Below are 25,134 nucleotides of genomic sequence, written 5' to 3'. Positions count from 1 at the left end.
CTCTCTGCTTGGCAGGGAGCCTGCTTCCTCCTCTCTCTCTGCCTGCCTCTCTGTCTGCTTGTGATCTCTCTCAAATAAATAAATAAAATCTTTAAAAAAAAAAAAAAGGAAAGGAAAAGAAAATGAGAATCTAAATACAGGGAAGGGAAATATTTGACCAATAGGATTTAAAAAAAAGTTAAAAAGGACACACTTTGTAATATAACTTGAAGTTCAGAATTGTGATGCTCCCACTTTGTTTTTCAAGAGTGCTTTGGCTATTCAAGGTCTTTTGTGGTTCCATACAAATTTTAGGATTGTTTGTTCTAGCTCTGTGAAAAATGCTGGTGGTATTTTGATAGGTATTGAATTAAATGTAGATTGCTTTGGGTAGTATAGACATTTTAACAATATTTGCTCTTCTAGTCTATGAGTATGGAACATTTTTCCATTTCTTTGTGTCATCCTCAATTTCCTTCCTAGTGTTCTATGGTTTTCAGATTGTAGATCTTTTACCTCTTTGGTTAGGTTTATTCCTAGGTATCTTTGGTTTTTGGTGCAATTGTAAATGATACTGATTCCTTGGTTTTTCTTTCTGCTTCTTCATTTTTAGTGTACAGAAATGCAACCAATTTCTGTACATTGATTTGGTATCCTGCAACTTCGCTGAATTTGTGTATCAGTTCTAGCAAATTTTTGGTGGAGTCTTTTGGGTTTTCTACATAGAGTATCATGTCATCTGCAAATAGTGACAATTTTACTTTTTTCTTTCTTGCCAATTTGGATGCCTTTCATTTCTTTTTGTTGTCTGATTGCTGAAGCTATAGTCATCAAGACAGTATGGTACTGGCACAAAAACAGACAAATAGATCAATGGAACAGAATAGAACCCAGAAATGGACCCACAATTATATGGTTAACTAATCTTCAACAAAGCAGGAAAGAATATCTAATGGAAAAAAGACGGTCTCTTCAACAAATGGTGTTGGAAAAACTGGACAGAATGAAACTGGACCACTTTCTAACACCATACACAAAAATAAATTAAAATGGTTGAAAGAGGGACACCTGGGTGGCTCAGTTGGTTAAGCAGCTGCCTTCGGCTCAGGTCATGATCCCAGGGTCCTGGGATGGAGTCCCATATCAGGCTCCTTGCTCGGCAGGGAGCCTGCTTCTCCCTCTGCCTCTGCCTGCCGCTCTGTCTGCCTGTGCTTGCTCTCTCTCGCTCGCTCTCTCTCTGACAAATAAATAAATGAAATCTAAAAAAAAAAAAAAAAAAAAAGGTTAAAAGACCTAAATGTAAGATAGGAAACCAACAAAATCCTAGAGAATACAGGCAGCAACCTCTTTGATCTTGGCCACACCAGGTTCTTACTAGACGCATCCCCAGAGGCAAAGGAAACAAAAGCAGAAATGAACTACTGGGACTTCATCAAGACAAAAGGTTTTACCACAGCAAAGGAAAAAATTAAAAAAAACTTAAAAGGCAGTCCATGGAATAGGAGAAGATATTTGCAAATGACATATCTGATAAAGGGTTAGTATTCAAAATCTATAAAGAACTTACCAAATTCAACACCCCAAAACAAATAATCTGGTTAACAAATGGGCAAAAGACATGAATAGACATTTTTCCAAAGAAGACATCCAGATGGCCAACAGACACATAAAAAGATGCTCAAAATCACTCATCATCAGGTAAATAAGTCAACACCACGACAAGATACCACCTTGTACCTGTTAGAATGGCTAAAATTAACAAAGATGTTGGCGAGGATGCAGAGAATGGGTAACCCTCTTACACTATTGGTCAGAATGCAAACTGGTGTGGTGATTCTGGAAAATAGTATGGAGGTTCCTCAGAAAGTGAAAAATAGAACTACAACTACAACCCAGCAATTGTACTACTAGGTATTTACCCAAAGGATACAAAAATACTGATTTAAAGGGGCACATGCATCCCGATGTTTATAACAGCATTATCAACAATAGCCAAACTATGGAAAGAGCCCAAAATGTTCACAGACTGATGAATGGATAAAGAAGATGTGGTATGGGGCTCCTGAGTAGCTCAGTTGGCTAACCAACTGACTTAGACTCAGGTCGTGATCCTGGAGTCCCAGGATTGAGTCCTGCATTGGGCTCCCTGCTTGGCAGAGAGTCTGCTTCTCCCTATGATCTCTCTTTCTCTCATTCTCTCTCTCTCAAATAATTAAATAAAATCTTAAAAAAAAAAAAAGATGTGGTGTATATATACAATGGAATATTACCCAGCCATCAAAAGGAGTTAAATCTTGCCATTTGTTAGAGTGTATTATGCTAAGCAAAATAAGTCAGTCGGAGAAAAACAATACCATATGATTTCACTCATATGTGGAATTTAAGAAACAAAACAGATGAACATATGGGAGGGGGAATAAAGGAGAGAGGGAAGCAAACCATAAGATACTCAACTAGAGAACAAACTGATGGTTGATGGAGGGGAAATGGGTGGGAGATGGGCTAAATGGGCAATAGGTATTAAGAAGGGCACTTGTGAGGAGCACTGGGTGTTATATGTAAGTGATGAATCACTGAATTCTACTCCTAAAACCAATATTACACTACATGTTAACTAACTAGAATCTAAATAAAAGCTTGAAAAAAATGCAACTACTTAAAACTGGTCTGTTGGAGCACCTGGATGGTTCAGTGGGTTAAGCCTCTGCCTTTGGCTCAGGTCACAATCTCAGGATCCTGGGATTGAGCCCCACATCAGACTCCCTGCTCAGCAGGGAGCCTGCTTCCCCTTTTCTCTCTGCCTGGTTACTTGTGATCTCTCTGTCAAATAAATGAATAAAATCTTAAAAAAAAAAAATCTGGACTGTTAAAACAGTTTCCTTCAAAAATTTCTACAAAATGTACTCCTATCTATCAAGAGAGAATTTATATCCTTAGAGTTGGATGGTCAGGCTGAATATTGTGCCAAAAGTACTGAATTTCTTTGAAGTCTTATTTTTTTTGCTTAAACATCTCTGCACATTTTGCATTTTTCTACATAAAACAATCTTTCCTGTTTTAATATAAAACATTTTCCCACACTCACCTACTCTTAATTTTCTAGTAAAACTAGCATTCTAGAAAAAGATTTATTTTATGGCTTTGCATAACCCTGATGTTCTTCCAGATACTCCAGGAATGGGTACTTTTACAGTAATGTGAAAGACAAGGTCAAGGCAGCAAGCCTCTATTCTAAAGAGAACTGCACCTCACTCTATGGTCAACCAGACAAAGTTCTTGCCCTATTTAATGTCTTGTGTTTGGAATCTGGATATGCTGGTTCCATTTTATAAATTCTGAACATCAATTTAGTAGTAAGTAAGATTTAGAGAAGGAAACATTTCATAGGAGTTTGGCAAAAAGACAGAAACATACTGTTTTCAAGCAATAGTAAATAAATGGTGAAAAATAAAAGCTATTATCATTAAAAAATATTTTGGTGCAATCACCTTAATGCCCTCTTTACAAATTATAACATTTGGCTATTACTTTAAAAACATCATCTAAAGGAATGCAGGTGCTTTAAGAAATCAGAGACATAGCAATCTACGTCAAAAGGGCTCTAAGAACTACAGAGTAGTATCAAATGAACATAGATCCAAAAAACCTCAAAAAACCCATGTTCTGTTATCCAGAAACATAACAAAAGAATTCTAAATCATGACCAATTAGGATTTATCCCAGGAATGAAAAGTTGGTTTAACATTCAAAATCAATTAATGTAATACACCATATCAGAAAAACAAAGAACAAAACCACATGATCATATAAGTAGATTTGGAAAAGTGAAAAAATCCAACAATGATTAATGATTAAAAAAATGAAAAAACCTCAAAAACATAGAAAGACAAGGGAACTTCCTCAATCTAAAAATAGGCTATTTAGGAAATACCCACATCTAATATAGCATATCTAATGGTTTTCCCCTTTGATCACTAATAAGATAAGAATGCCTGCTCTTGCCATTTCAGTTCATATTGTACTGGAGACTACAACCAGCACAATCAAGCAGGAGAAAAGAAATAAAAAACACTTGGATTCTAAAAGAAGTTAAACCATCTCTACTGCACATGACATACTTTTGTATACAGAAAATCTAAGAAATCCACTAAAAACTATGAAAACTAATGAAGGAGTTCAGTGGGGTTATGGGATACAAGATCAGTGTATAAAAGTCAATTGTGTATTTATATGCTAGCACTAAGTAACCCCAAGAGGAAATCAAGGAAACAATTCTATTTATATTTGCATCAAGAAAAATAAATTACAAAGGAGTAAATTCAACAGGAGAAGTGAGACTTGTACACCGAAAGCTTAAAAAATACTGTCAAGAGAAATTAACAACCCAAATAAATGGAAGGCATTCCGTGTTCATGATTGGAAGACTTAACATTGTTAGGACTAACCTTCAGATTTAACTCAATCTCTATCAAAATCTCAGCTGGTTTATTTGCAGAAACTGACAAGCTGACCCAACTCTAAAAGTAATACAAAAATGATAGGGACCCAAAATATCTAAAATATTCTTGAAAAAGGAGAAGATGGAGGACTCACACTTTCCAATTTTAAAACTTAGTACAAAACTATAGTAATCATGACAATGTTGTACTTGCATGAAGACAGACACAGCAAACAATGGAACATAAATAAATATTCACATTTATGGTACACTGATTTTTCAACCAGGGTATCAAGAAAATCAAAGAGAAAGAATAGTCTTTTCAACAAATAGTGCTGGAACAACTTGCTATCCACATACAAAAGATTAAAGTTGGATCCCTACCTCACACCACATAAAAAAAATTGACATTAATTGAATCAAAGACCAAAATGTAAGGGCTAAACTATAAACTCCTGGAAGAAAACAGAAGCATACATCTTTGTTTTCTTGGATTAGGCAATGGTTTCTTAGGTATGTATAACATGAAAAAACAATCTATAAAAGAAAAATAGATAAATTAGTCTTCATCAAAATGAAAAACTTTTGTGTTTATTTTAAAGATTTTATTTATTTATTTGTCAGAGAGAGAGAGAGAGTGCAGGCACACAAGCAGGGAGAGTGGCAAGGAGAGGCAGAAATAGGCTCACCATTGAGCAAGATGTAGGACTCAATCCCAGGACCCTGGAATCGTGACCTGAGTCAAAGGTAGACACTTAATCCACCGAACCATCTAGGCATCCCCAAAACTTTTGTGTTTCAAATGACCCCACCAAAAAAGCAAAAGCATAAAATTTTTGCAAATAATATATTTCATAAGGGACTTGCATGGAATATATAAGAACTCTAAAAACTCAACACTAAAAAGACAACCTAATTTAAAGCATTAAAATAGATACTTCTTCAAAGAAGATACACAAATAACCAAGAAGCACTTGAAAAGTTGTTCAATATCATTAGCCACTAAGCAAATGCAAATTCAAACAATTAGATACCATTTCAAAACCACTAGGAAGGTATAATAAAAAAGACAGATAAAAGAAAATATTGGCAAAGGTATGGAGCAATGGGAATCCTCACAGATTGCAGGTAAGAATGCAAAATGGTGCAGCTACTTTGGAAAACAGTCTGGCAGTTCTTCAAAAAGTTAAACATAGAGTTGACATACAACCCAGCAATTCTGCTCCTAATACACCCAAGAGAAATGAAAATATAAATGAAAATGAAAAACTTGTGGACAAATGTTTACAGCTATATTATTCAAATAGCCAAAAACTGGAACCAATGCAAATGTCTATCAACTAATGAATGGATCAAATGACAAAAGTGTATATTGTTTTTAAAACTAAGAATAAAACATATTTTCCAAGGAACAAAGCATAAGAGATAGTATGACATATAATGCTTTTAGAGGTGAGTTATTTGATCAATTACATTCATGGTTAAATGCGCACCCCAAAAAAGCTCGCTTTCTCATACTTACTGATTACTTCTTTTAGTTCAAGAACATCCTCATTTCATTTCATAATCTAACTACTAAAATCTGATAAGGACATTACAGAAAACAAAAATTATGGTCTAATCTATCTAATAAATATAGCTGAAAAAATCCAAAAAGAAAACAAAAAACAAAAACAATATAGCCAAGGCAAAGCCAAATCCAAAGATATGAAAAGATAATACATCCAAGATGAGTTTATCCCAGGAAAGCAAGACTTATGTAAGAGTTGAAACATGATATAATTTACCATATTAATAGAATAAAGGAGAAATGTTCTATGATCATCTATAAATACAGAAAAGGCATTTGTCAAAATTCAACTGATTCATGATAAAACCTCTACAATCTAGGGACTGAAGGAACTTCCCCAAACTAATAAGGAACACTTAATCTATAAAAACCTAGAGTTATTACAAGGATGGGAAAAAAAACTGTTTCTCCTTAACCTTGTATTTAAAATATGAAACAAGCCTGGGTGGCTCAGTTGGTTAAGCAGCTGCCTTCGGCTCAGGTCATGATCCCAGCGTCCTGGGATCGTGTCCCACATCGGGCTCCTTGCTCAGCAGGGAGCCTGCTTCTCCCTCTGCCTCTGCCTGCCGTTCTGTCTGCCTGTGCTCGCTCTCTTCCCTCTCTCTCTCTCTGATAAATAAATAAAATCTTAAAAAAATAAAATAAAATAAAATATGAAACAAGAATGTCAGCTATTACTACTCCCATTCAATACTGACTGGAGTTCCTAGTCAGTCCAATAATCTAAGAAATCAAAGTAAAATGCATACAGATTAGAAAGAAAGAAGTAGAATTTTACATGCAGATATGATCGTGAATGTAGCAAACAGAAGGAAACTACAGAAAATATATTAAATAAGGTAAATTTAAGAATATCACAGTGTTGTTGTGGTACCCAGCCTCTATAGAATGGGTCCCAGTGATCCGTCTCCTCATATTCCTGTCCTCGTTTAATCCCTTCCCCTTGAATGGACCTAGTGACTCTCAAAATTGACTGGATGTCACTTCTAAGCGACTAGGTTACAAATGGTAGTGACTTCTGTCTGGATTATTCTTGCTCACTCTGATGGGAGCCAGTTGCCAAGTTATAAGCTGCCATATGGAGGCACTTGAAACAAGGAATGGAGGGAGGCAGCCAACAGCCAGCAAAGAACTGAAAAAAACAGTCTTAGAAAGTCGTCACTGGAAATTGAAGAAAGCGGAAGCACTGTATGTGGTAGCAGAAAGTTTACCCATATCATACCATCTTTAGTAATGTGGGAAGTAAGAAATGTGCCTAATGAGGTGGATAACCAATGAATCTAAGGAGATTTTCAAGTAAAGTGTTGAAGGTGCTGCCTGGTTTCTTCCAGGAGCTTACTGTGAATTGGAAGAAAAGATAAATTCAAGGCAAGACTATTAAACCAAAATGAGTCAGACTTTCATACTTCCAAAGATTCTCAGCCTCTCCACATAGCAAACATGCTAAAAGTAAGAAAAGTCTTCAGAATAAATTTCAAATCCAGGACACTAGGAGGAAAAACAAGCTCTAGAAATAAAGCCAAGACTTAACTTCTTAAGACCTTAGAAAGATCAAAGTTGATGCCACAGTATAGTCATACAAAAGGCACTGTGAAGAGTTGAATGATGGGCCTCACCAATCCTCTCAGTTAAACAGTAAGGCCTCCGGTTTAAAAAAAAAAGGGGGGGGGCCTCTAGTATTTTATTTTATTTATTTATTTATTTATTTTATTTATTCGACAGAGAGAGAGAGATCACAAGTAGGCAGAGAGGCAGGCAGAGAGAGAGGGGGGAGGAAGCAGGCTCCCTGCTGAGCAGAGAGTCTGATGTGGGGCTTGATCCCAGAACCCTGGGATCATGACCTGAGCCAAAGGCAGAGGCTTTAACCCACTGAGCCACCCAGGCGCCCCATAGTATTTTAAATGGCTATAATTCTGTGATGTTAGATAGCCATAGATAATACATATTTAACATATTAGTTATTCTAAATTCCTCATCAGACAATTTCAACTGTATGTGCTTCCATTGCTTTGTCTCTTTTGCACATTTTCCTGTCTTTTCAAATGCTCATAATTTTAGTGATATCAGGATATCCTGAGTAAGATATTAGAATCTGAGACAAATAATTTCTATGCTTGGTAATGGGCAGACCCTTCCTTTGGTTAGGTTTTTAGTGCAGGAATTGTATTTATCTAATCAGAAGTTAGGCAGGTTTGGTGTTTGCTGTTGCTATGGTTATCCTTAGTGCACCAAAGGCTTCAAATTCCTCTAAAGCATAACTTCTCTTCATGTGGGACCATATACTTTCTTCAAAGCCTGCTGTACCCTCAGGTCTCTGTCTCCCAACCTAGAGGGTTTGTCTCTTGTGGGTTTCTCACCAGTATTCAGCTGTTAATTCTATTAGACACTGGTTAGTTTGGTGGTGGGGAGTCGGGGTTAGGGTGTTGTTCGCCACTATTCTAAGTAGACCTATGCTAATCAGAATCCCCATGCCGGGGTTTCAAAGTGCCTCTCTCTCTCTTACTGCAGTTCTGGAACTGCAGTTTCTGGGATGTAATCCTGCATTCCTGTGAGGTTATTTTCTGCCCCCTCCCCTCCCAGCTTCAATATTTTCACCAGTGCCTTAAGGGCCCCTCGTTCCTGAACTTATGATTTTTGTTACATAGGAGAGATACAGAAGAGGTCTCCAGGACATATTTGTGTCCTTTCCATTGCAACCATTGTTCCCTTCCCCAGGCTTACAGCAAGAAAAAATGCTTTATCGGGGCTCTCATCAAGTGGAGCTTATGGAGAAAAAGCTTGCAAGACAGTTCAAGATCTACCCAGCAAGACAGATCAAGCTCCAGAGGGTTCCCCATTCTCTCTTGCCCACAGTTGGCCTCCACCAATTTGTCATCTACTGCAGCTGAAATGTCCCTACCTACTGCCATTTGTGTCTACCCCAAGCAAGCTAGTGCTCACGCTTCATCTTTCCCTGCAGGCACATGTCTCTCCTGACATTTCAGGTTATGGTTGCTTTGTGAAGTGAGCTCTCTGATTGTTTCAAGAAATGTCCTGAGCTTGCAGTTTGTTTCACCTCCCGCCCTCCCCCCTCCCTTCCCTCCTCCCTCCTCCCCTCCTTCCCTTCCTTCCTTCCTTCTTTCTTTCTTTCCCTTTTTTCTTTTTAATTATAAGGTTGGGAGCAACATCCTCAGCAGTCACTTAGACTTACCTATAATTATTTAAACATACTTACATATTTAGTTGTTTATGCTCTTATTAAAATAATTCAGGGGTGCCTGAGTGGCTCAGTCAGTTAAATGACTGACTCTTGATTTCAGCAGGGGTCATGGTCTGAGCAATCATTGGATAGAGCCAGCACCAGGCTTTGGGCTCAGACCAGAGTCTGTCCCTCTCCCTCCGCCTCTGCCCCTCTGGAGCGCAGCCTCTCTCTCAAATAAATAAATAAAATATTAATTAATTAATTAATTAATTAACTTCACAAGGAGGCAATTAGATGGAGGTGGTTTTACTGCCTTAACAGCCTAAGGTAGCAAACCACATCTTATACCCATAATGCCTTGAGGTTAAGAAATTAAAAACCCAAAACAATCAATCCATCATCTACAGCCACCTAGCCATTTCCAAATAAGGCAATGGCCTTTGCTACAGCCCAGGCAAATACCTTCATTGTTTTTCTTCTATCTTTTCTCCCATAAAAGTCTCTCCCCTAGTTCCTGTTGGTGGAGGGCTCCTAAACACTTCCAGTGCTGAGCTGCCTGATTTTAATGGATTTTTTTTTCTCAAAATGAGTCTTAAAAATGTAGTATGTCTCAGTTTATTTTTTAACACTCTTCTTTTCCTAATATGCCCTCCCAATTTTCAAAGCTGGAACAATTTTAACAACAAAATAAATGACAATAGTATTAGGTTATAAACAACAGAACCATAATATTTATTAATGTGAAAAGATAAACTGAGGCATATTACATTATGCCATCCATAAGAGGAAAAATACGCTATAGGAAAATTAACTGCTTACAGGAAGTAGTATCTGGCCAGAACCAAAAAAAAAAAAAAAAGACTGTCAAGTACATGCTAATCAATTAAAAAATATTCTTTGAATTGTACAAGCTCAGAATAGACAATCTGAAAATGAATTTTGGCATACTAAGTGTTCTACAGTTTCAAGATATACTAAAGTTCAAAGAATGCCTTTCTACCTAAGTCAAGTTGAAAATTCCTTATGTTTTCTTGAAATTTATTATATAATCCATCATAAATATTATTTATGCAAAAAAAATCCACTAAGGCTTCAAATAGGAAGGCAAAAAGTAAGTCACTGAAAAATTAAAGTCTAACTTCCTTATTGTACTGCAATGCACATTTAATTATAACAAAAAAGTTATGATTAGTTTAAAAAATAAAAGACCAGAATAAATATAAAATAATAATGATCTACTCATTTTACAATGGGAAACTAATGGTGTTACACTTTCTATTTTTCTTCTAAGAAATGGCAAGTAGAAATAGCAAACTGTCCTCTGGGAAAAATCAAAGTATCTGAGCCTAAAAAAGAACCCTGTCCTCAAATGAGTTAGTGCACAAGTATTCACTGGGGAACCATGCATTATTTGACACTGTAGGCATAGGACATGAAATAGTGGGGTTTTTTTAGGCTTCTTGGAACATGGCTCATATACATCAAAAACTGCAACTGTGGCCAAGATTATTTTTAAACTTTTTTTTCCTTTAAAGACTAAGCTACAGTACAGTTTGTACATTAGTTTATGGTACCCCTCCCCATCTTAAAAAGTCTCAGTAAAAAAATGCAAATCCATATATAAAGAACTGTCACCATCTTTCAGCACAAACTACAATATTTTGCAAAGCCATTCATTTTTCAAGTCCCCATAAATGACACTCCTTTTCCCATCTATGCAAACAATTCATTAATTTTACTGTAAAAGACTTTTTGAGGTCACTTAATTCAGCAATCTTGAACCAAAAAAATTCTCTCTATCCTAAGACCTTCTAGAAAGATCAATCAATATCCCACTTATCCTTCTGCAAATGTAAATCAATGCTGGACACCTCAGGGAAACCCCTTCATTCACTTATAACACATATATCAAGTCATGTCTTACATTCTCTTCCACAGGCTAAATAATTCATAATACTCCTAATTTATTCTCCATTAGCTTGTAAATTTTGATTTGTATTTGTATTCTATTGTCAATGTACATAACACAAGTGAAAAAGTTTTCCTGGGCATATACAGATTATTAAGGAGGCATCTAAAGTTTATTAAAAACTCACACCAGGTTTGTTTTTGTTTAACTCTATTTGTTCTCTTGCCAAATAGCACAATATTGCTTGTGCATGTTCAGGTTAAATTTAACTATGAACCATACATTCTCTATGTAACTGGGCCTAACTGGTAAGTCTTTCTCTGAAATGAATTTCTAATTTATTTTTATCCTCAGGCATATAATAGCCTGTACTTGTAACTAGCGTCTTTTGTCCTGTTTGAATGAATCCATTTTCCAAACTATTATGCCAACCCTGAATTTTATTTGTATCTTTCATTAACATTTATTCTTATTTACAAATATCAATAAATCATATAGGCATCTTTTGGATAAATAGATCTTTTCATCATAACACCAAAAAAGATATTGACTACAAAGGACCTCACAACCAGATTCTTAATGGGCCCCTCCAAGGTACAGAAACACCAGTCTTGGAATTTAGATACATAGGATTTTCCCACTAACATTTGGAAAGTGAAGGTCATGCTTTTACCAAAAATTTAAAAAAAAAAAAAAAAAAAAGCCTATGCTTTTTTTAAAGGTGCTTTTCACCTCAAAGGCACCATTTAAAAGAAGCTAGTTACCACTTTACCTTTATATTGCTTGTCACCTTGTAACTGAAAAACACGTTATTTATTTTGTATATTCTGCTGAGCGACCACCATGATTTTGAAATATGCTTGCTAATGATCAGTATGAGGTGCTAAGCACTCTCAGTGACTTCTCCCCTAATATAATGTTAATAGATCTGCATAATATCTGAAATTTTTTTAAGTATACTATATTTAAATAGGTCATAGGACTGCATAAGGTTTTCCAAATCTTCTAACACCTTCTGCATTTGACTTGACCTTTATCACAACTGAAACAATTTTCAATCTTTCTACCTTATTTTTACTGGAGAGCCTTAAATGAAAACAACTTCCTAATAATAATCCTTCCTAAAAATAGCTTCCTAATAATCCCCTTACTACCTTTTCCTCTCTACTTTTAAAATTATACTTTTAAACTTATTCTCTATTTATTCAAGTCTATTAGTTAAAAAAGCCATGTACCAGGCAAGGTAGGCAGAACACAAAGCAAACAGTATCTCTCCTGTTTTATAGACATGATTTGAAAAGCAAAGTATATAAATTTAAAAGTGTATTTACTTATGAACAAGCAAATATATCTAACTATCTTTTATTCAAAGAGAAAACTTTTTTCTCTTCTGATATGAAAGTTGAGCTTTCATCTTCTCCTTTTCTTCATTTTCCACTTTCCTTCTTCCTGAACAATTAAGTCTTAAAACCTTGAATGTGGGGCAGAATTAGAATCAAACTGAGATCAGGAGGGTAAATGTACAAGGTCTTCCAGTAGGATGTCAATGGCTAAGAGGTTGAGAAGGACATCGACACGTGGCAGGTAGTCCAGCATGGGTGTCACAGCCTCAGTGAAATGAATGAGCATTCATGTGGAAGAATTGCCTAGCATGGGTATAAGAGCCTAAGCATTTGAGGTGGGTACTGGGATCGAACCCCAAATCAGGCTCTCTGCTCAGCAGGGAGCCTGCTTCCCTCTCTGTCTCTGCCTATTTGTGATCTCTCTCTCTCTGTCAAATAGATAAATACAATATTACAAAAAAAATTAATTTTTTGTAATTTTTTTGTAAATAAAATTTAAGAAATTTTATTAAATAAGAAATTAAATAAAATTTCTTAAAAAAATAAAACAGTTTGAAAAAAAATTTAAATTTTTTCTGGCCAGAATAAAACACACTAGAAATTAATATTACAAAGACAAGAGAAAAATCCCCAAACACTTAAAAATTATAAAATATAGCTCAAAATAAGCACGAGTCAAAAAGGAAATTTAAAGGAAATTTTAAATATATATACATATTGAATGCAAATGAAAATAAAACAAATTAAAATGCATACAATGCACTGAAAGCAGTAACGAGAAGGAAGATTATAGCACTACATGCTGACAGTAAAAGGAATGGTCTTTAAGTTCCTCCTATTTTAAGAAACTAGAAAAAGAACAAAATAAACCCAAAGCAACATGAAGGAAGGAAATAAGAGCAAAAGTCAATAAATTGAAAATAGGAAAAACAGATAAAATCAATGAAACAAAAAGCTGGTTTCTGAACAAAAATAAAAAAAATTGATAAACCAGGAAAGACAGACTAAACGAGAAGGTACAAATCAGCAATATCACAAGTAAAGCACTACAGATCCTGCAGTAATTAAAGGGATAATAAGAGAACACTATGAACAGCTTTATATTCATAAATTTGGCAATTCAGAAGAAATGAAACAATTCTCCAAAACCACAACTCCTAAAACTCAACCAAGACAAAACAGACAACCTGAAAAATCTTATAACTACTGAAGACATTAAACCTAGAACTGAAAAGTTCTTTTAAACTATACCTCCAGGCCCAGAGGGTTTCAGTGGAGCATTCTATTGAATGTTTAAAGAAGAATTAACACCAATTTTATAGTTTTTTTCTGGAAAACAGAAAAAGAGAGGATACTTTTTTTTAAGATTTTATTTATTTGAGAGAGAAAGCATGCATGTATGTTTGCCCGTGATAGAGCACAAGCAGTAGGGAGGGAGGGGACCAGAGAGAAGCAGAGGGAGAAGCAGACTCCCCACTGAGCAGGGAGTCCAAGGCAGGACTCAATCCCAGGACCCTAGGAATCACGACCTGAGCCAAAGGCAGATGCTAACCAACTGAGCCATCCAGGCGCCTGGAGAGAATACCTCTTAACTCGTTTTATAAGGCTAGTAGCACAAGACTAAGCCAGTTTAAAAATAAAAAGGAAAGATAACTACAGCCCAATGCCCTTCATGAACTTTGATATGAAAATTCCAAACAAAATAACAGAAAATCAAACATAATAAGTAAGATTTATTACAAGTATGCAAAGCAGGTTTATATTTAAATATCAATTAATAAGATCCACCATCTCAACAGCTAAAACTTCAGGAAAACTCATATGATCATACCAGTTGAAGCAGAAAAAATGTTAGACAAAAATTTAGCATGCAATCATAACAAAAACCCTTTTATAAAGTGAGGAATAGGGGGGAACTTCGTCAACTTTATAAAGAGCATCTACAAAAATTCTATACCTAATGTTATACTTAATGATAGACTGAATGCTTTCCACATAAAATTAGGAACACAATAAGGATGTCCTCTCTCACCACTTTTATTTACATAGCACTGCAAGCCCTAGCCAGCACCATGACACAGAAAAAGAAAATAAAAAACATACATATTGGAAAAAAAGTAAAAAAACTGTAACTACTTGCAAATTATATGACTGTAATTGTCCCAAGGAATCAACAGGAAAACTCTGAGAACTAATAAGCAAGTTCAGCAAGATTACAGGAATTCAGACAAACACACAAACTTCAATCACATTTCAACCACAAACAAACGTGAAACAACAAACGTGAAAAGCAAAATTAAAAACACAGTACCATTTACAATTGCTCCAAAGAAAATTAAATACTTAGGTATAAGTACAAGAAAATACATATAAGATCTGTATCCTGAAAATTACAAAATTCTGATGATAGAAATCAAAGACCTAAATAGATGAAGAGACATACCATATTCATGGACTGGAAGATACAACAAAGTAAGAATATCAGTTCTTCTCCAAACTGATCTACAGTTTTAATGTAATACAGCAAGTAGTTTGTTTGTTTATTTTTTTATAGACATTGACAATATTCTAAAATTATTATGGAAAGGCACAGGACTAGAAGTGTTAAAATAATTAAAGTGTTTTTAACTCTTTAAACACTTTAAACATTTTTAACACTAAAGTGTTAAAATAATTAAAAGAATAATGTGTGAGAAGTCACTCTACCCAATATTAAGGCTTACAACATAGCTGTAATATATCAAGACAGCTGGCAGAAGAAAAAACACATGGATGGATTAGAAAAGAGAACTCCAAAAGAGACACATGTAAATATGTCCAACTGATTTTCTCCCAAAGGTGTAAAAATTTCAACAAATGGTGCTGGAGCACTTGAACATGATTAGGCAAAAAACAAAAACAAAAAACAGCAGCAGCAGCTCAACCCAAACTTCATACATTATGCAAATTAACTCAAAATGCATTATGGGCTTAATACAGTATATAAAAATAAAAAACTTAAAAAAAATAAGAGATCACCTAAGTTAGAGTTCCTAGACTTGACAATAAAAGCATCATCCATAAAAGAAAAAACTGATTCACTGGACCTAGTTAAAATTAAAAATTTTTGCTCTATGAAAGACCTTGAGAGAAGGCAAGCTACAGATCAGGGAAGTATCTGCAAATTACATATGCAACAAAGGACTTGTCTATAGAACATATAAAGAGCTGTTAAAACTCAACAAGAACAACAAAAAAATTCCAACAAAAAATGAACAAAAAGGACGAACAGACATATCACTGAAGAAGGTATAAATGGCAAATAAGCATATGAAACTATGTCTAAAACAACAGGTCATAAATGGTCATCAGAGTAATACAAATTAAAACCAAAATGAGAAAACACTAAGTACTTCTAAGAATGGCTAAAATAAAAAATAATTATAACAAATGTTGGCAAGAATGCAAGGGATCTAGGTCTCTTCTGCATTGCTGGCAGGAATGTAAAATGGTAAACATTTTGAAAACAGTTCAGCAGCTTCTTACAAAACTAAATATGCATTTATGACACAATACCCCAAAGAAATGAAATGTTATGCTCACACTAAAGCCTATATATGAATGTTCATAACTTCATTTGTAGCAATCAAAAACTAGAAAGAAGGGGCACCTGGCTGGCTCTGTGGATAGAACATGAGACTCCTGAACTTGGGATTAATATTCAAGCTTCACATTGGATATACTTAAAAGAATAAAAATCTTAAAAAATAAATAACAGAAAGAAGCCACATATCCTTCAATAGGTGAATGGTTAAACTATCATACATCTACCCATGGAATATTACTGAGTAATAAAAGGAACAAACTTTGATTCATGCAACATCTGAATGGATCTAAAAGTAATTATGTTGAGTGAGGAAAAAAGCCAACCTCAAAAGATGGCATTCTGTAAGATTCCATTTACAAAGCATTCTTAAAATGACAAAATTATAGAGATGGAAGGTGGGTTAATGGTTGATAAGGATTAGGAAAGGGGGTAGGAAGGAAAGTTAGCTATGTCTATAAAGAGACAACATGAGTAATTTTTTTAACAAAACCGTTTTGTATCTTTACTCTGGTGATGGTACACAAATCTACATGTGACAAAATTTCATAGAACTATACACACATACACACACACGCACACGTGAGTACATGTAAAATCTATACAAGGTTGATGGGTCCTATCAATGTCAATTTCCGAGATGAAATATTGTATTATAGTTAATCAAAATATTACCATTGGTGAAAACTGGGGAAAGGGGACTTGAGCTCTCTCTGTATTATTTCTTAGGTAAATCCAGAATTACCTCAAAATGAAAGGTTCAGAAAAAAAAGTATCACCTTGGGGCATCTGGATGGCTCAGTCGGTTGAGCAGGCACCTCTTGATTTTGGCTCAGATCATGATTTTAGAGTCCCAGGATCGAGCCCAAGTCAGGCATCATGCTCAGTGAGGAGACTGCCTGAGGATTTCTCTCTCTCTCTCCCTCTCCTTTGCTCTTCTCTCCCTGCTCTCATGCACACATGCTCTCTCTTTCACTCTCTAAAATGATAAAACTTAAAAAAAAAAAAAAAAAAAGGAAAAGAAAAAGCATCATCTTGGGTACCTGGGTGGCTCAGTTGGTTAAGTGTCTGCCTTTGGCTTAGGTCATGATCACAGGATTCTGGGACCCATATCGAGCTCCTTGCTCAGTGGGGAGTCTGCTTCTCTTTCTCCCTCTGCCTCTTCCCCCTTGTTCATGCTCTGTCTCACGCTCTCTCTCTCTCAAATAAATAAAATATTTAAAAAAAAAAAAAAAAAGAATCACCTTCCTATTCTATTTTTGTTTTGGTGAGTCCTGAACTAGAATAAAATAAATGTCCATGAGTATATTATTGTTATTATTATTACTATTATTGATAAAAATAAATAAGAAAATGAATACTGAAATAAATAAATACATACATACATACAGCAGGAGGGATAGCTCATCCTTAAATAAGAATTCTGATTAATAAATGCAAACAAATTGGCGAAACATAAAGTAACTATTAGAACATCACAGTAATAGTAGTTATGGTGAAGTCTCTTTGATAAGTGCTTATAACAGTGGGTAAAAGTTTCAGAATAAAACAGTGGATTTCAATAATCCTCATGGATCTCTACCAATTTATTAAATATAGAGAACAATGCAACTTTTCAGGAGAGAAACTAGTACACTCTACGTCAACTATGTTATCATAGTTAAAACCACCAGTAACAAAACATCAACCTTATACTTTCCCTGATTTAATATCATAATGCAATATAATCATGAGAAAACATGAAAAAAAAATCTGAAAGAAATACTACAAAATATCTGACCGGTATTCTTCAAAAGTGACAGGTCATGGAAAGTAAAGAAAAACTAACATATGCCACAAATGGGAGGAGACTAAGTAAACATAAAACTGAATATAAAATGTGATATTGGAACAGAAAAAAAATTAGTAGGAAAGCTGAGGATATCTAAATAAACCGTAGCTAATTAATACTATTGTACCAATATTAATTTTTGACTATTACAATGTATTATTCAAGATGTTAACTATAGCAAGCTGGATGAAAGTTAAAAAAAGCTATGATGAGTTCTGATAAAGAACTTTCTTGAATATAAATCATCATATAACGAGATTAACTCACTTACAGTGTACAATTCCATGACTTTTCATATATTTTCAGAGTTCTGCAACTATCACTAAAATCTAAAATTAGAACACTTTCATCCTTTCCAAAAGAAACCTTGTATTCACTAGCAGTCACTGTCCATTTCTCATTCCTCCAATACTGTACTATTTCAGCAACTTTTCTGTAAGCCTAAAATTATTTCAAAATAATACAAAAAAAGTGATATTACACTGAATTAAAATTTAAATAAATTAAACATATAAAAACATACATATAAATATATACAAATTATGACACACTGTGGCACATAATCAAGAGAGGAAAATGAAGTTAAAGTTATTGAGTTCTAAAGTTCTTGAAATGTTTAGAATAGAGCTAAAGGTATCAATTAATATTAGACTGTGATTAGTCAAGAATACATATTACAAATCCCCAGGGTGACCACAGGTTGATTTAAACAAGAAAATGAGGGGTGCCTGGGTGACTCAGTTAGATGAGCATCTGCCTTGGCTTAGGTCATGAACCTCAGGGTTCTGGGATTGAGCCCTGTGGGATCCCCTCTCAGTGGGGAGTCTGGCCATCCCCCCCAAGCTCACTCACTCTTTTTCTAGAAGAAATAAAACCTTTAAAAAAAATTAAAAAACAAACAAACATGAAGATGAGTACATTGAGCACAACTAGTAACCACAGCATCAAATACATAAGGCAAAAATTGGAAAGGAAAATAAAATTGTTTTTATTTGTAGATAACATGATCATTACTGTATATTGAAAATCCATAGTGTTCTGCCAAAAAAACTATTATAACAAGTAAATTTAGAAAGTTTGAGATAAAGCCAATATTAAAAAAATCCATTATATCATATGAGAAATGAAATTTATAAATGTATAATAAAAATTTTAAATCATGACATTTACAATAGTATCAAAAACATAAAATACTTGAGGATAACATATGTGCATATTCTATAACCTGTACTATAAAAACTACAAGTTACTACAGAAAAAAAATTTAAGATAATCTAAATAAATGGAGAAATATGACATATCACCAACTGAAAGACTCAATATTGTGAAGATGTCAATTTTCCTCAAGATGATCTACAAATTCAATACATCCCAAACAAAATTCTCAGAGGCAACTATCCTTTAAAAATTCACAAGCTAATTCTAAAATTTATGGGGAAATGCAAAGGACCTCAAAAAGCCAAAACAGTTTTCAGAAAGAGCAAAGCTGTAAGATTTATCTGATTTCAAGAGTTACTGAAAAATTACAGTCATCAAGTCAGTTTGGTATTGGCCTAAGGGCAATACAAAGATCAATGCAATGGAATGAAAAGCCCAGGGAAAGACCATGCGTGCTTTTGACAAGGAGGTGGTGGTAATTCTGCAGAAAGGATAGTCTTTTCCATAAAAGGAAAAAATCTTTGTTAGCGTGGGATAGGCAATATTTTTTGGATAGAATGCTAAGGACATGAACCACAAAAGAAAAAACTGATGAACTGAAGTTCATCAAAATAACGAATTTTGCTTTACAAAATAAAACATTAAGACAGTGCTCCCTTCGGCCGCACCATATACTAAAATTGGAACAATACAGAGAAGATTAGTATGGCCCCTGTACAAGGATGACAAGCAAATTCGTGAAGTGTTCCATATTTTCGGGGGGGTGGGCTGTGAATTCAGAGCCCTTCGTTGGGTGTAGAAATCACTTAAAAATAAAAATATTTGAAAAAGAAAAAGAAAATATTAAGATAATTAGAAAGCAAGGTTTTAGGGGAAAACCATATATATGACGACTTGCATCCGAAGTATATAAAGAAAACCTCAGTATCAAGAAGAGCAAGGGATGGGTCAAAAAGAACAACTACAACAACAAAAACAGGCAAAAATTTTTAACAGATACTTAAAAGAAGAATGACCAATCATCCCACTAATCTTAGGAAAACACAAATTCATTCCATAAGGAGACATCACTATACTCATTAGAATGGCTAAAATTTAAAGAAATGACAATCCCAAGAGTTAGTGTCTATGCTGAATGATGGCTAGGGGAAGTGGGAAATAACACAACCACATTAGGAGACAGTTTGGCAGTTTCTTATAAAGTTAAATATACATTTATCACAGAAAAGAGTAATTCTATACCTAAAGTATTAGCAGAAGAAAAATTAAGGGGCGCCTGGGTGGCTCAGTGGGTTAAGCCTCTGCCTTCGGCTTGGGTTGTGATCTCAGGGTCCTGGGATTGAGTCCCGCATCCAGTTTTCTGCTCAGCGGGGAGCCTGCTCCCCACTCCCCACCGCCCCCGCCCCCCTGCCCCCTGCCCCCCTGCCTACTTGTGATCTCTGTCTGTCAAATAAATAAAATATTTGTTTTTTTTAATAAGTAAAATCTTAAAAAAAATTAAGACATCAAATCCACACAAACAGTTGCACATGAATATTATAGAAGCTTTATTCATAAAAGGCAAAAACTCAAACAACCCAAAGGTCCGATTTACAGATGAATGAACAAACTAAAGTACATGCAAACAACAGAATACTAATCAACAATAAACAATGAACTATACCTACATGCAACAAATTGAAAAAAAAACTCTCAAAAACATTACTCCCTGAAATAAGCCAGATACGAAATCATATACTATGATTCCACTTACGTGAAGGATTTAGAACAGTCAAATTCACAAAGACTTAGAGAATAGCGGTTACCAAAGACTCTGAAGGAGGGAAGAGTAAGGAGTGTATATATATATATATATATATATTTTTTTTTTTAATGAAAAGTTTGTAGACTTTCTTTAATGAATGTTTTTTAAAAAATTTTTTATTTTTTATAAACATATATTTTTATCCCCAGGGGTACAGGTCTGTGAATCACCAGGTTTACACACTTCACAGCACTCACCAAAGTACGAAGTATATTTTTAATGGACACAGAGTTTCAATGATGAAGAAGTTCTGGAAATGGACTGTGGAGATGATTGCACAATAGTATAAATGTACTTAATACCACTGAACTGTACACTTAAAAATGGTTAAGATAAGTTTTATGTTATGTATATTTTACCACACACACAAAATCATTTTGCTGAGGGAAAAAAGTCAGATAGAAGAGGATATATACTATATGGCCATTTAAATGGTATATCAGAACATGTAAAACTAAGCAATAATGACAGAAATCACATGAATGGCTATCTGGGGTGGAGAAGAGAAGAAGGAACTGACTGTAAAAGATCTCAAAAGAACTTTTTTTTTTTTTTTTTAAAGATTTTATTTATTTATTTGACAGAGAGAGATTACAAGTAGGCAGAGAGAGAGAGAGGAGGAAGCAGGCTCCCCGCTGAGCAGAGAGCCCGATGCGGGACTCGATCCCAGGACCCTGGGATCATGACCTGAGCCGAAGGCAGTGGCTTAACCCACTGAGCCACCCAGGCGCCCTCAAAAGAACTTTTTAAAGGGACCTTACATTTGCCAAAACTCACTGAAATATACATTTAAACTACATATATATTTTTAAAAATGCATACATGCTATTGTATCCAAATTGCACATCCATATATTTTCAAATAAACAAATAAGCTTGAGGAGGGAATGAAACGCAGCAGAGTAGAAAATAAAACTATAGACTCTTTCTAGGAATGAGGTTATGTTGTGGTGTACAGAAAAGGTAGTAGCTGGAAGAAAATATGTGGTCTGAGGAATATTTCTCAAGATGAAAGAGAAATGACTATATTTAATGCCAACAGGAAACCAGTTATTTGAAAACAGGGTGAAAATCCAGAGGTAAAAGAACATAAAGGCTACATGTGCTTAGTTGCCAGTGTTTGAAGCACATGGGATTTTGTTCTACATTTCCCCACTTCAATAAAAATGAGTTCTGTAAAGAAAAAAAAAAAGTGAAGAAAATGCTTTGGCAAGTACCAGCAGAAAAAAGCAGATGAAATATCCAACAGAAGAAACCTAGCAAACTCAAGGAAAGAAGAGCACATTATTCCCACATATCTGTATATTAATAGTAATACAATAATGGAGTTTTTAGCAATATTAGCAAATCTATATTAATCCTAACCTTGTAGTAACACCCTGAATCTCTTGCTAGAAAGCAGAAGGCTGCTGAAACCAAAACAACATGCACTAATATTTCAGGTGTTCTCCAATCCTTGCAATTGAAATAAAACGGATCGCTTAGGACAATAATGGCAATTCAGGACCATTAACAGATGAATTCAAACTAATGGTAATAGCTTTTCAAAGCCATCAAGCATACTTAAGGATATCCATACCATCTATGTGGTAAAAAGCCGTGTGAGAAGATCATCTGCAAGTATGGGGAGTAACAAATGTTTTCCCAGTACAAAAAACAGTATTTGAAGGGAATGAAAACTTTATTTCAGAGACTAGAACAGCCAAAGAATTCTAGTGAAATTGAAATTACTGCTTCTCTCAGGTGGCATATCAAATTCAGACTAAGGCATGTACTTGGAAATAATCATACCCTGTATCCTAGCCCCCAAAACATCATTGTTGTCATTTCTATAACTGTAATTCTGTGATTTAGTAAGGCAATTTTTTAACCTCAGTCTTTTTATAAAAGCCTCTACAAACATTATTTTAAGGCCTGGATATGAAATACATTTTGAAACACTTCACATAGCTATTTTTAATTAAAAATAAAGAAAGAAGGAAAATACCTACTATTTCCAAACATGGAATTTAATGACAAAAACCAGCACCATTTTAAACAACTTTTAGGTATGACTTTTCCTTAAATTTGAGTTTTACAATTTATATTAATATATTCTACTGTGGACATCTTCATTTCTTAAGTAATTTAAGACCACCAAACTGGATGTGTGTATTACAAAAAAAACATTACTCCAAGAGATATGCTTCATACCCATCATTAATAAACTGGAATAGTACAACCAAAGAGCTATGAACTATTTTCCTCAAAATTCCAAATCCCTTATTTTGAATCCTGAAAGCATTGGTAGCAAGCAAAACGACAATAGCTATTCTTGTGATGGACTACGGTAAAATGAATGCTCACTTCTCTTTGGATCTACAACAAAACCAAAGGTAATTGCTGTGACGCTCATTATAACTTAACAACCTCCATCAACAGCAGAGTTAAGTTTCTGTATTTTCCCTTTTTTGATAGAGGACGGCTGCAAATACATGCACCTAATAATTTGGGAAATTAAATAAACAAGAAAATGTAAATTGGAAAGTGGTCTGTTCTGGTCTTTCTTTCTTACTTTTCTTTTACTTTCTTTTTTTGGGGCCACAAATAGGTCACACACAAAAATTTTTTTCTAAATATCTCTGCTTCCATAAGATCAATGATACATGATATCAAAACACAGTAATTTCTATTTTCAAAAAGAGTTGTCTCTTTTATACAATAATACATTTCATATAGGATTTTATCTTACCTGGCCAATTCTTTAATTAAATTTGCAATGCGTCTTTTGTCTTCAAGACACAAATCCTTCAACGACGCACTCTTTAGTCCTCCCCTGCAGATATTCTAACACAAAACAAAAAAATCTTTTGGTTAATTTTTGATAAAAGCAATTTTTAAGATTTTTTGAGGAATCTCTTAAAATTAGCACAGGAGGTAAAATTTCTCAAGTATCTTTTCTCTGGTGGTATTTTTTTTTTTAAGATTATATTTATTTATTTGAGAATGAGAGACAATGATAACGAGATAGAGCACAAGTGGGGAGGACAGGAAAAGTAGACTCCCGTTGAGCAGGGAGCCTGATGCAGGGCTCCACTGCAGGACCCTGGGATCATGACCTGAGCCAAAAGTAGATGCTTAACTGACTGAACAACCCAGACGCCCTGGTATATGCTTTATGTTTCATTTAAACCTATTATGAATTCAAAACAGGCTAAGGAACTGTCTTGTCCAGAAGGGATATTATAAAATTTACATAGAGAAGATCACAAAAGGCTTAAATATTAGGGATTATTAAGGAAACAACTTTCCCTTGGTGAATGTCACAAAACAAACACCTAATGGAAGATACTGAGAACTCTTCCTACACTACAGCCCACAGGCTGCTTAAAAGTACACTAAAGTTAACAGCAAAGGCACCAGTTTCTAAGTTCTCAATATATCCTAAAGTTCATTCCAACGGGTACTAGACCAAAGAGTAATAATAATAGCTAACACATATCTCATATTTACTGCATGTGAGGAACATTATAAGTACTTTACAATTACTAATCCAGCTCATTTGCACAACAGTGGTATGGATTAGGTATTATTTCTATTTATGGTGAGGGGACACCTTGCCTTGGATAACATTTAAAGCAGCAGAACCAACACCTTAGCACACATCCAGAGTATATGCTCTCAACCACTGAACTATTTCTTGTGCTCTAAAAAGTTCTCCCAGTACTTGAACTTCATTAAGAGGATCTTTAAAGCACTGAAACTAAGGGAGTCACAGGGAAACTAGAAGAAACATGTAAACAAAAGGAACCCTAGGCATTTGTACGAGTAGGTTAGTCCAATTTCTTCAGGTTGCCAAGAACAATCCAAGACTTCTAAAATGAGTCCTGGAAATACTGATAGCCATAGATGGGGAAGATGGGGAGAAAAAGGCAATAGGAAAAAAGAGAGGGTAAGAAAAGGAGTTTGGCTTTGGATATGGTCAACTTAAGATGCTAGGATGAAAGTCATATGGAAATGTTAGGCAGGAAGTTGGAAATGTGGGTCTGGCTCCTAAGTCAGAGAAAAACATAAAGATGTAAGCCATAATACCGTAGGGCTTATGGTATTATGGACGATATTTAGATTTTTATTATTTTCTTTATATTTCTCTACATTTTAGATTTTTCCTTAACATTAAAAAATATCAGTTTTAAAAAATCATCTATGAATCCAAGATAATAAATTGAAGAATTAAAGAGAATCAGAAGAATATAATATGGTAGGAGAAAATAGGTTTTGAGAAGAGTATGGGGTTAACGATGCTAATGATCAAAAAAGTTACACAGAATGTGGAAAGAAGCCACTCTATCTGGCAATG

General features: G+C 34.7%; 1 protein-coding gene and 1 non-coding gene across 7 annotated transcripts in view; one reads left to right on the top strand and one right to left on the bottom strand.

Moving 5' to 3' along the window:
* KIAA1328 (KIAA1328 ortholog) overlaps positions 1-25,134 on the bottom strand; it is a 325,611-nt gene that overhangs the window by 284,251 nt on the left and 16,226 nt on the right. For all 6 annotated transcript variants that reach the window (XM_059409499.1, XM_059409500.1, XM_059409505.1 and 3 more), the window contains one exon: positions 23,527-23,621. In XM_059409499.1, coding sequence (XP_059265482.1) covers positions 23,527-23,621 — 95 coding nt within the window. The remainder of the gene's footprint in view (positions 1-23,526; positions 23,622-25,134) is intronic.
* On the top strand, positions 19,644-19,749 carry LOC132024014 (U6 spliceosomal RNA). Its single transcript, XR_009406135.1, has one exon. It is a non-coding gene; the product is annotated as a U6 spliceosomal RNA (small nuclear RNA).

The sequence above is a fragment of the Mustela nigripes genome, chromosome 8, assembly GCF_022355385.1.
Source record: "Mustela nigripes isolate SB6536 chromosome 8, MUSNIG.SB6536, whole genome shotgun sequence".
Classification (NCBI taxonomy): domain Eukaryota; kingdom Metazoa; phylum Chordata; class Mammalia; order Carnivora; family Mustelidae; genus Mustela; species Mustela nigripes.
Note: the sequence above shows the minus strand (reverse complement) of the source record. Positions and strands in the feature narration are given on the sequence as shown.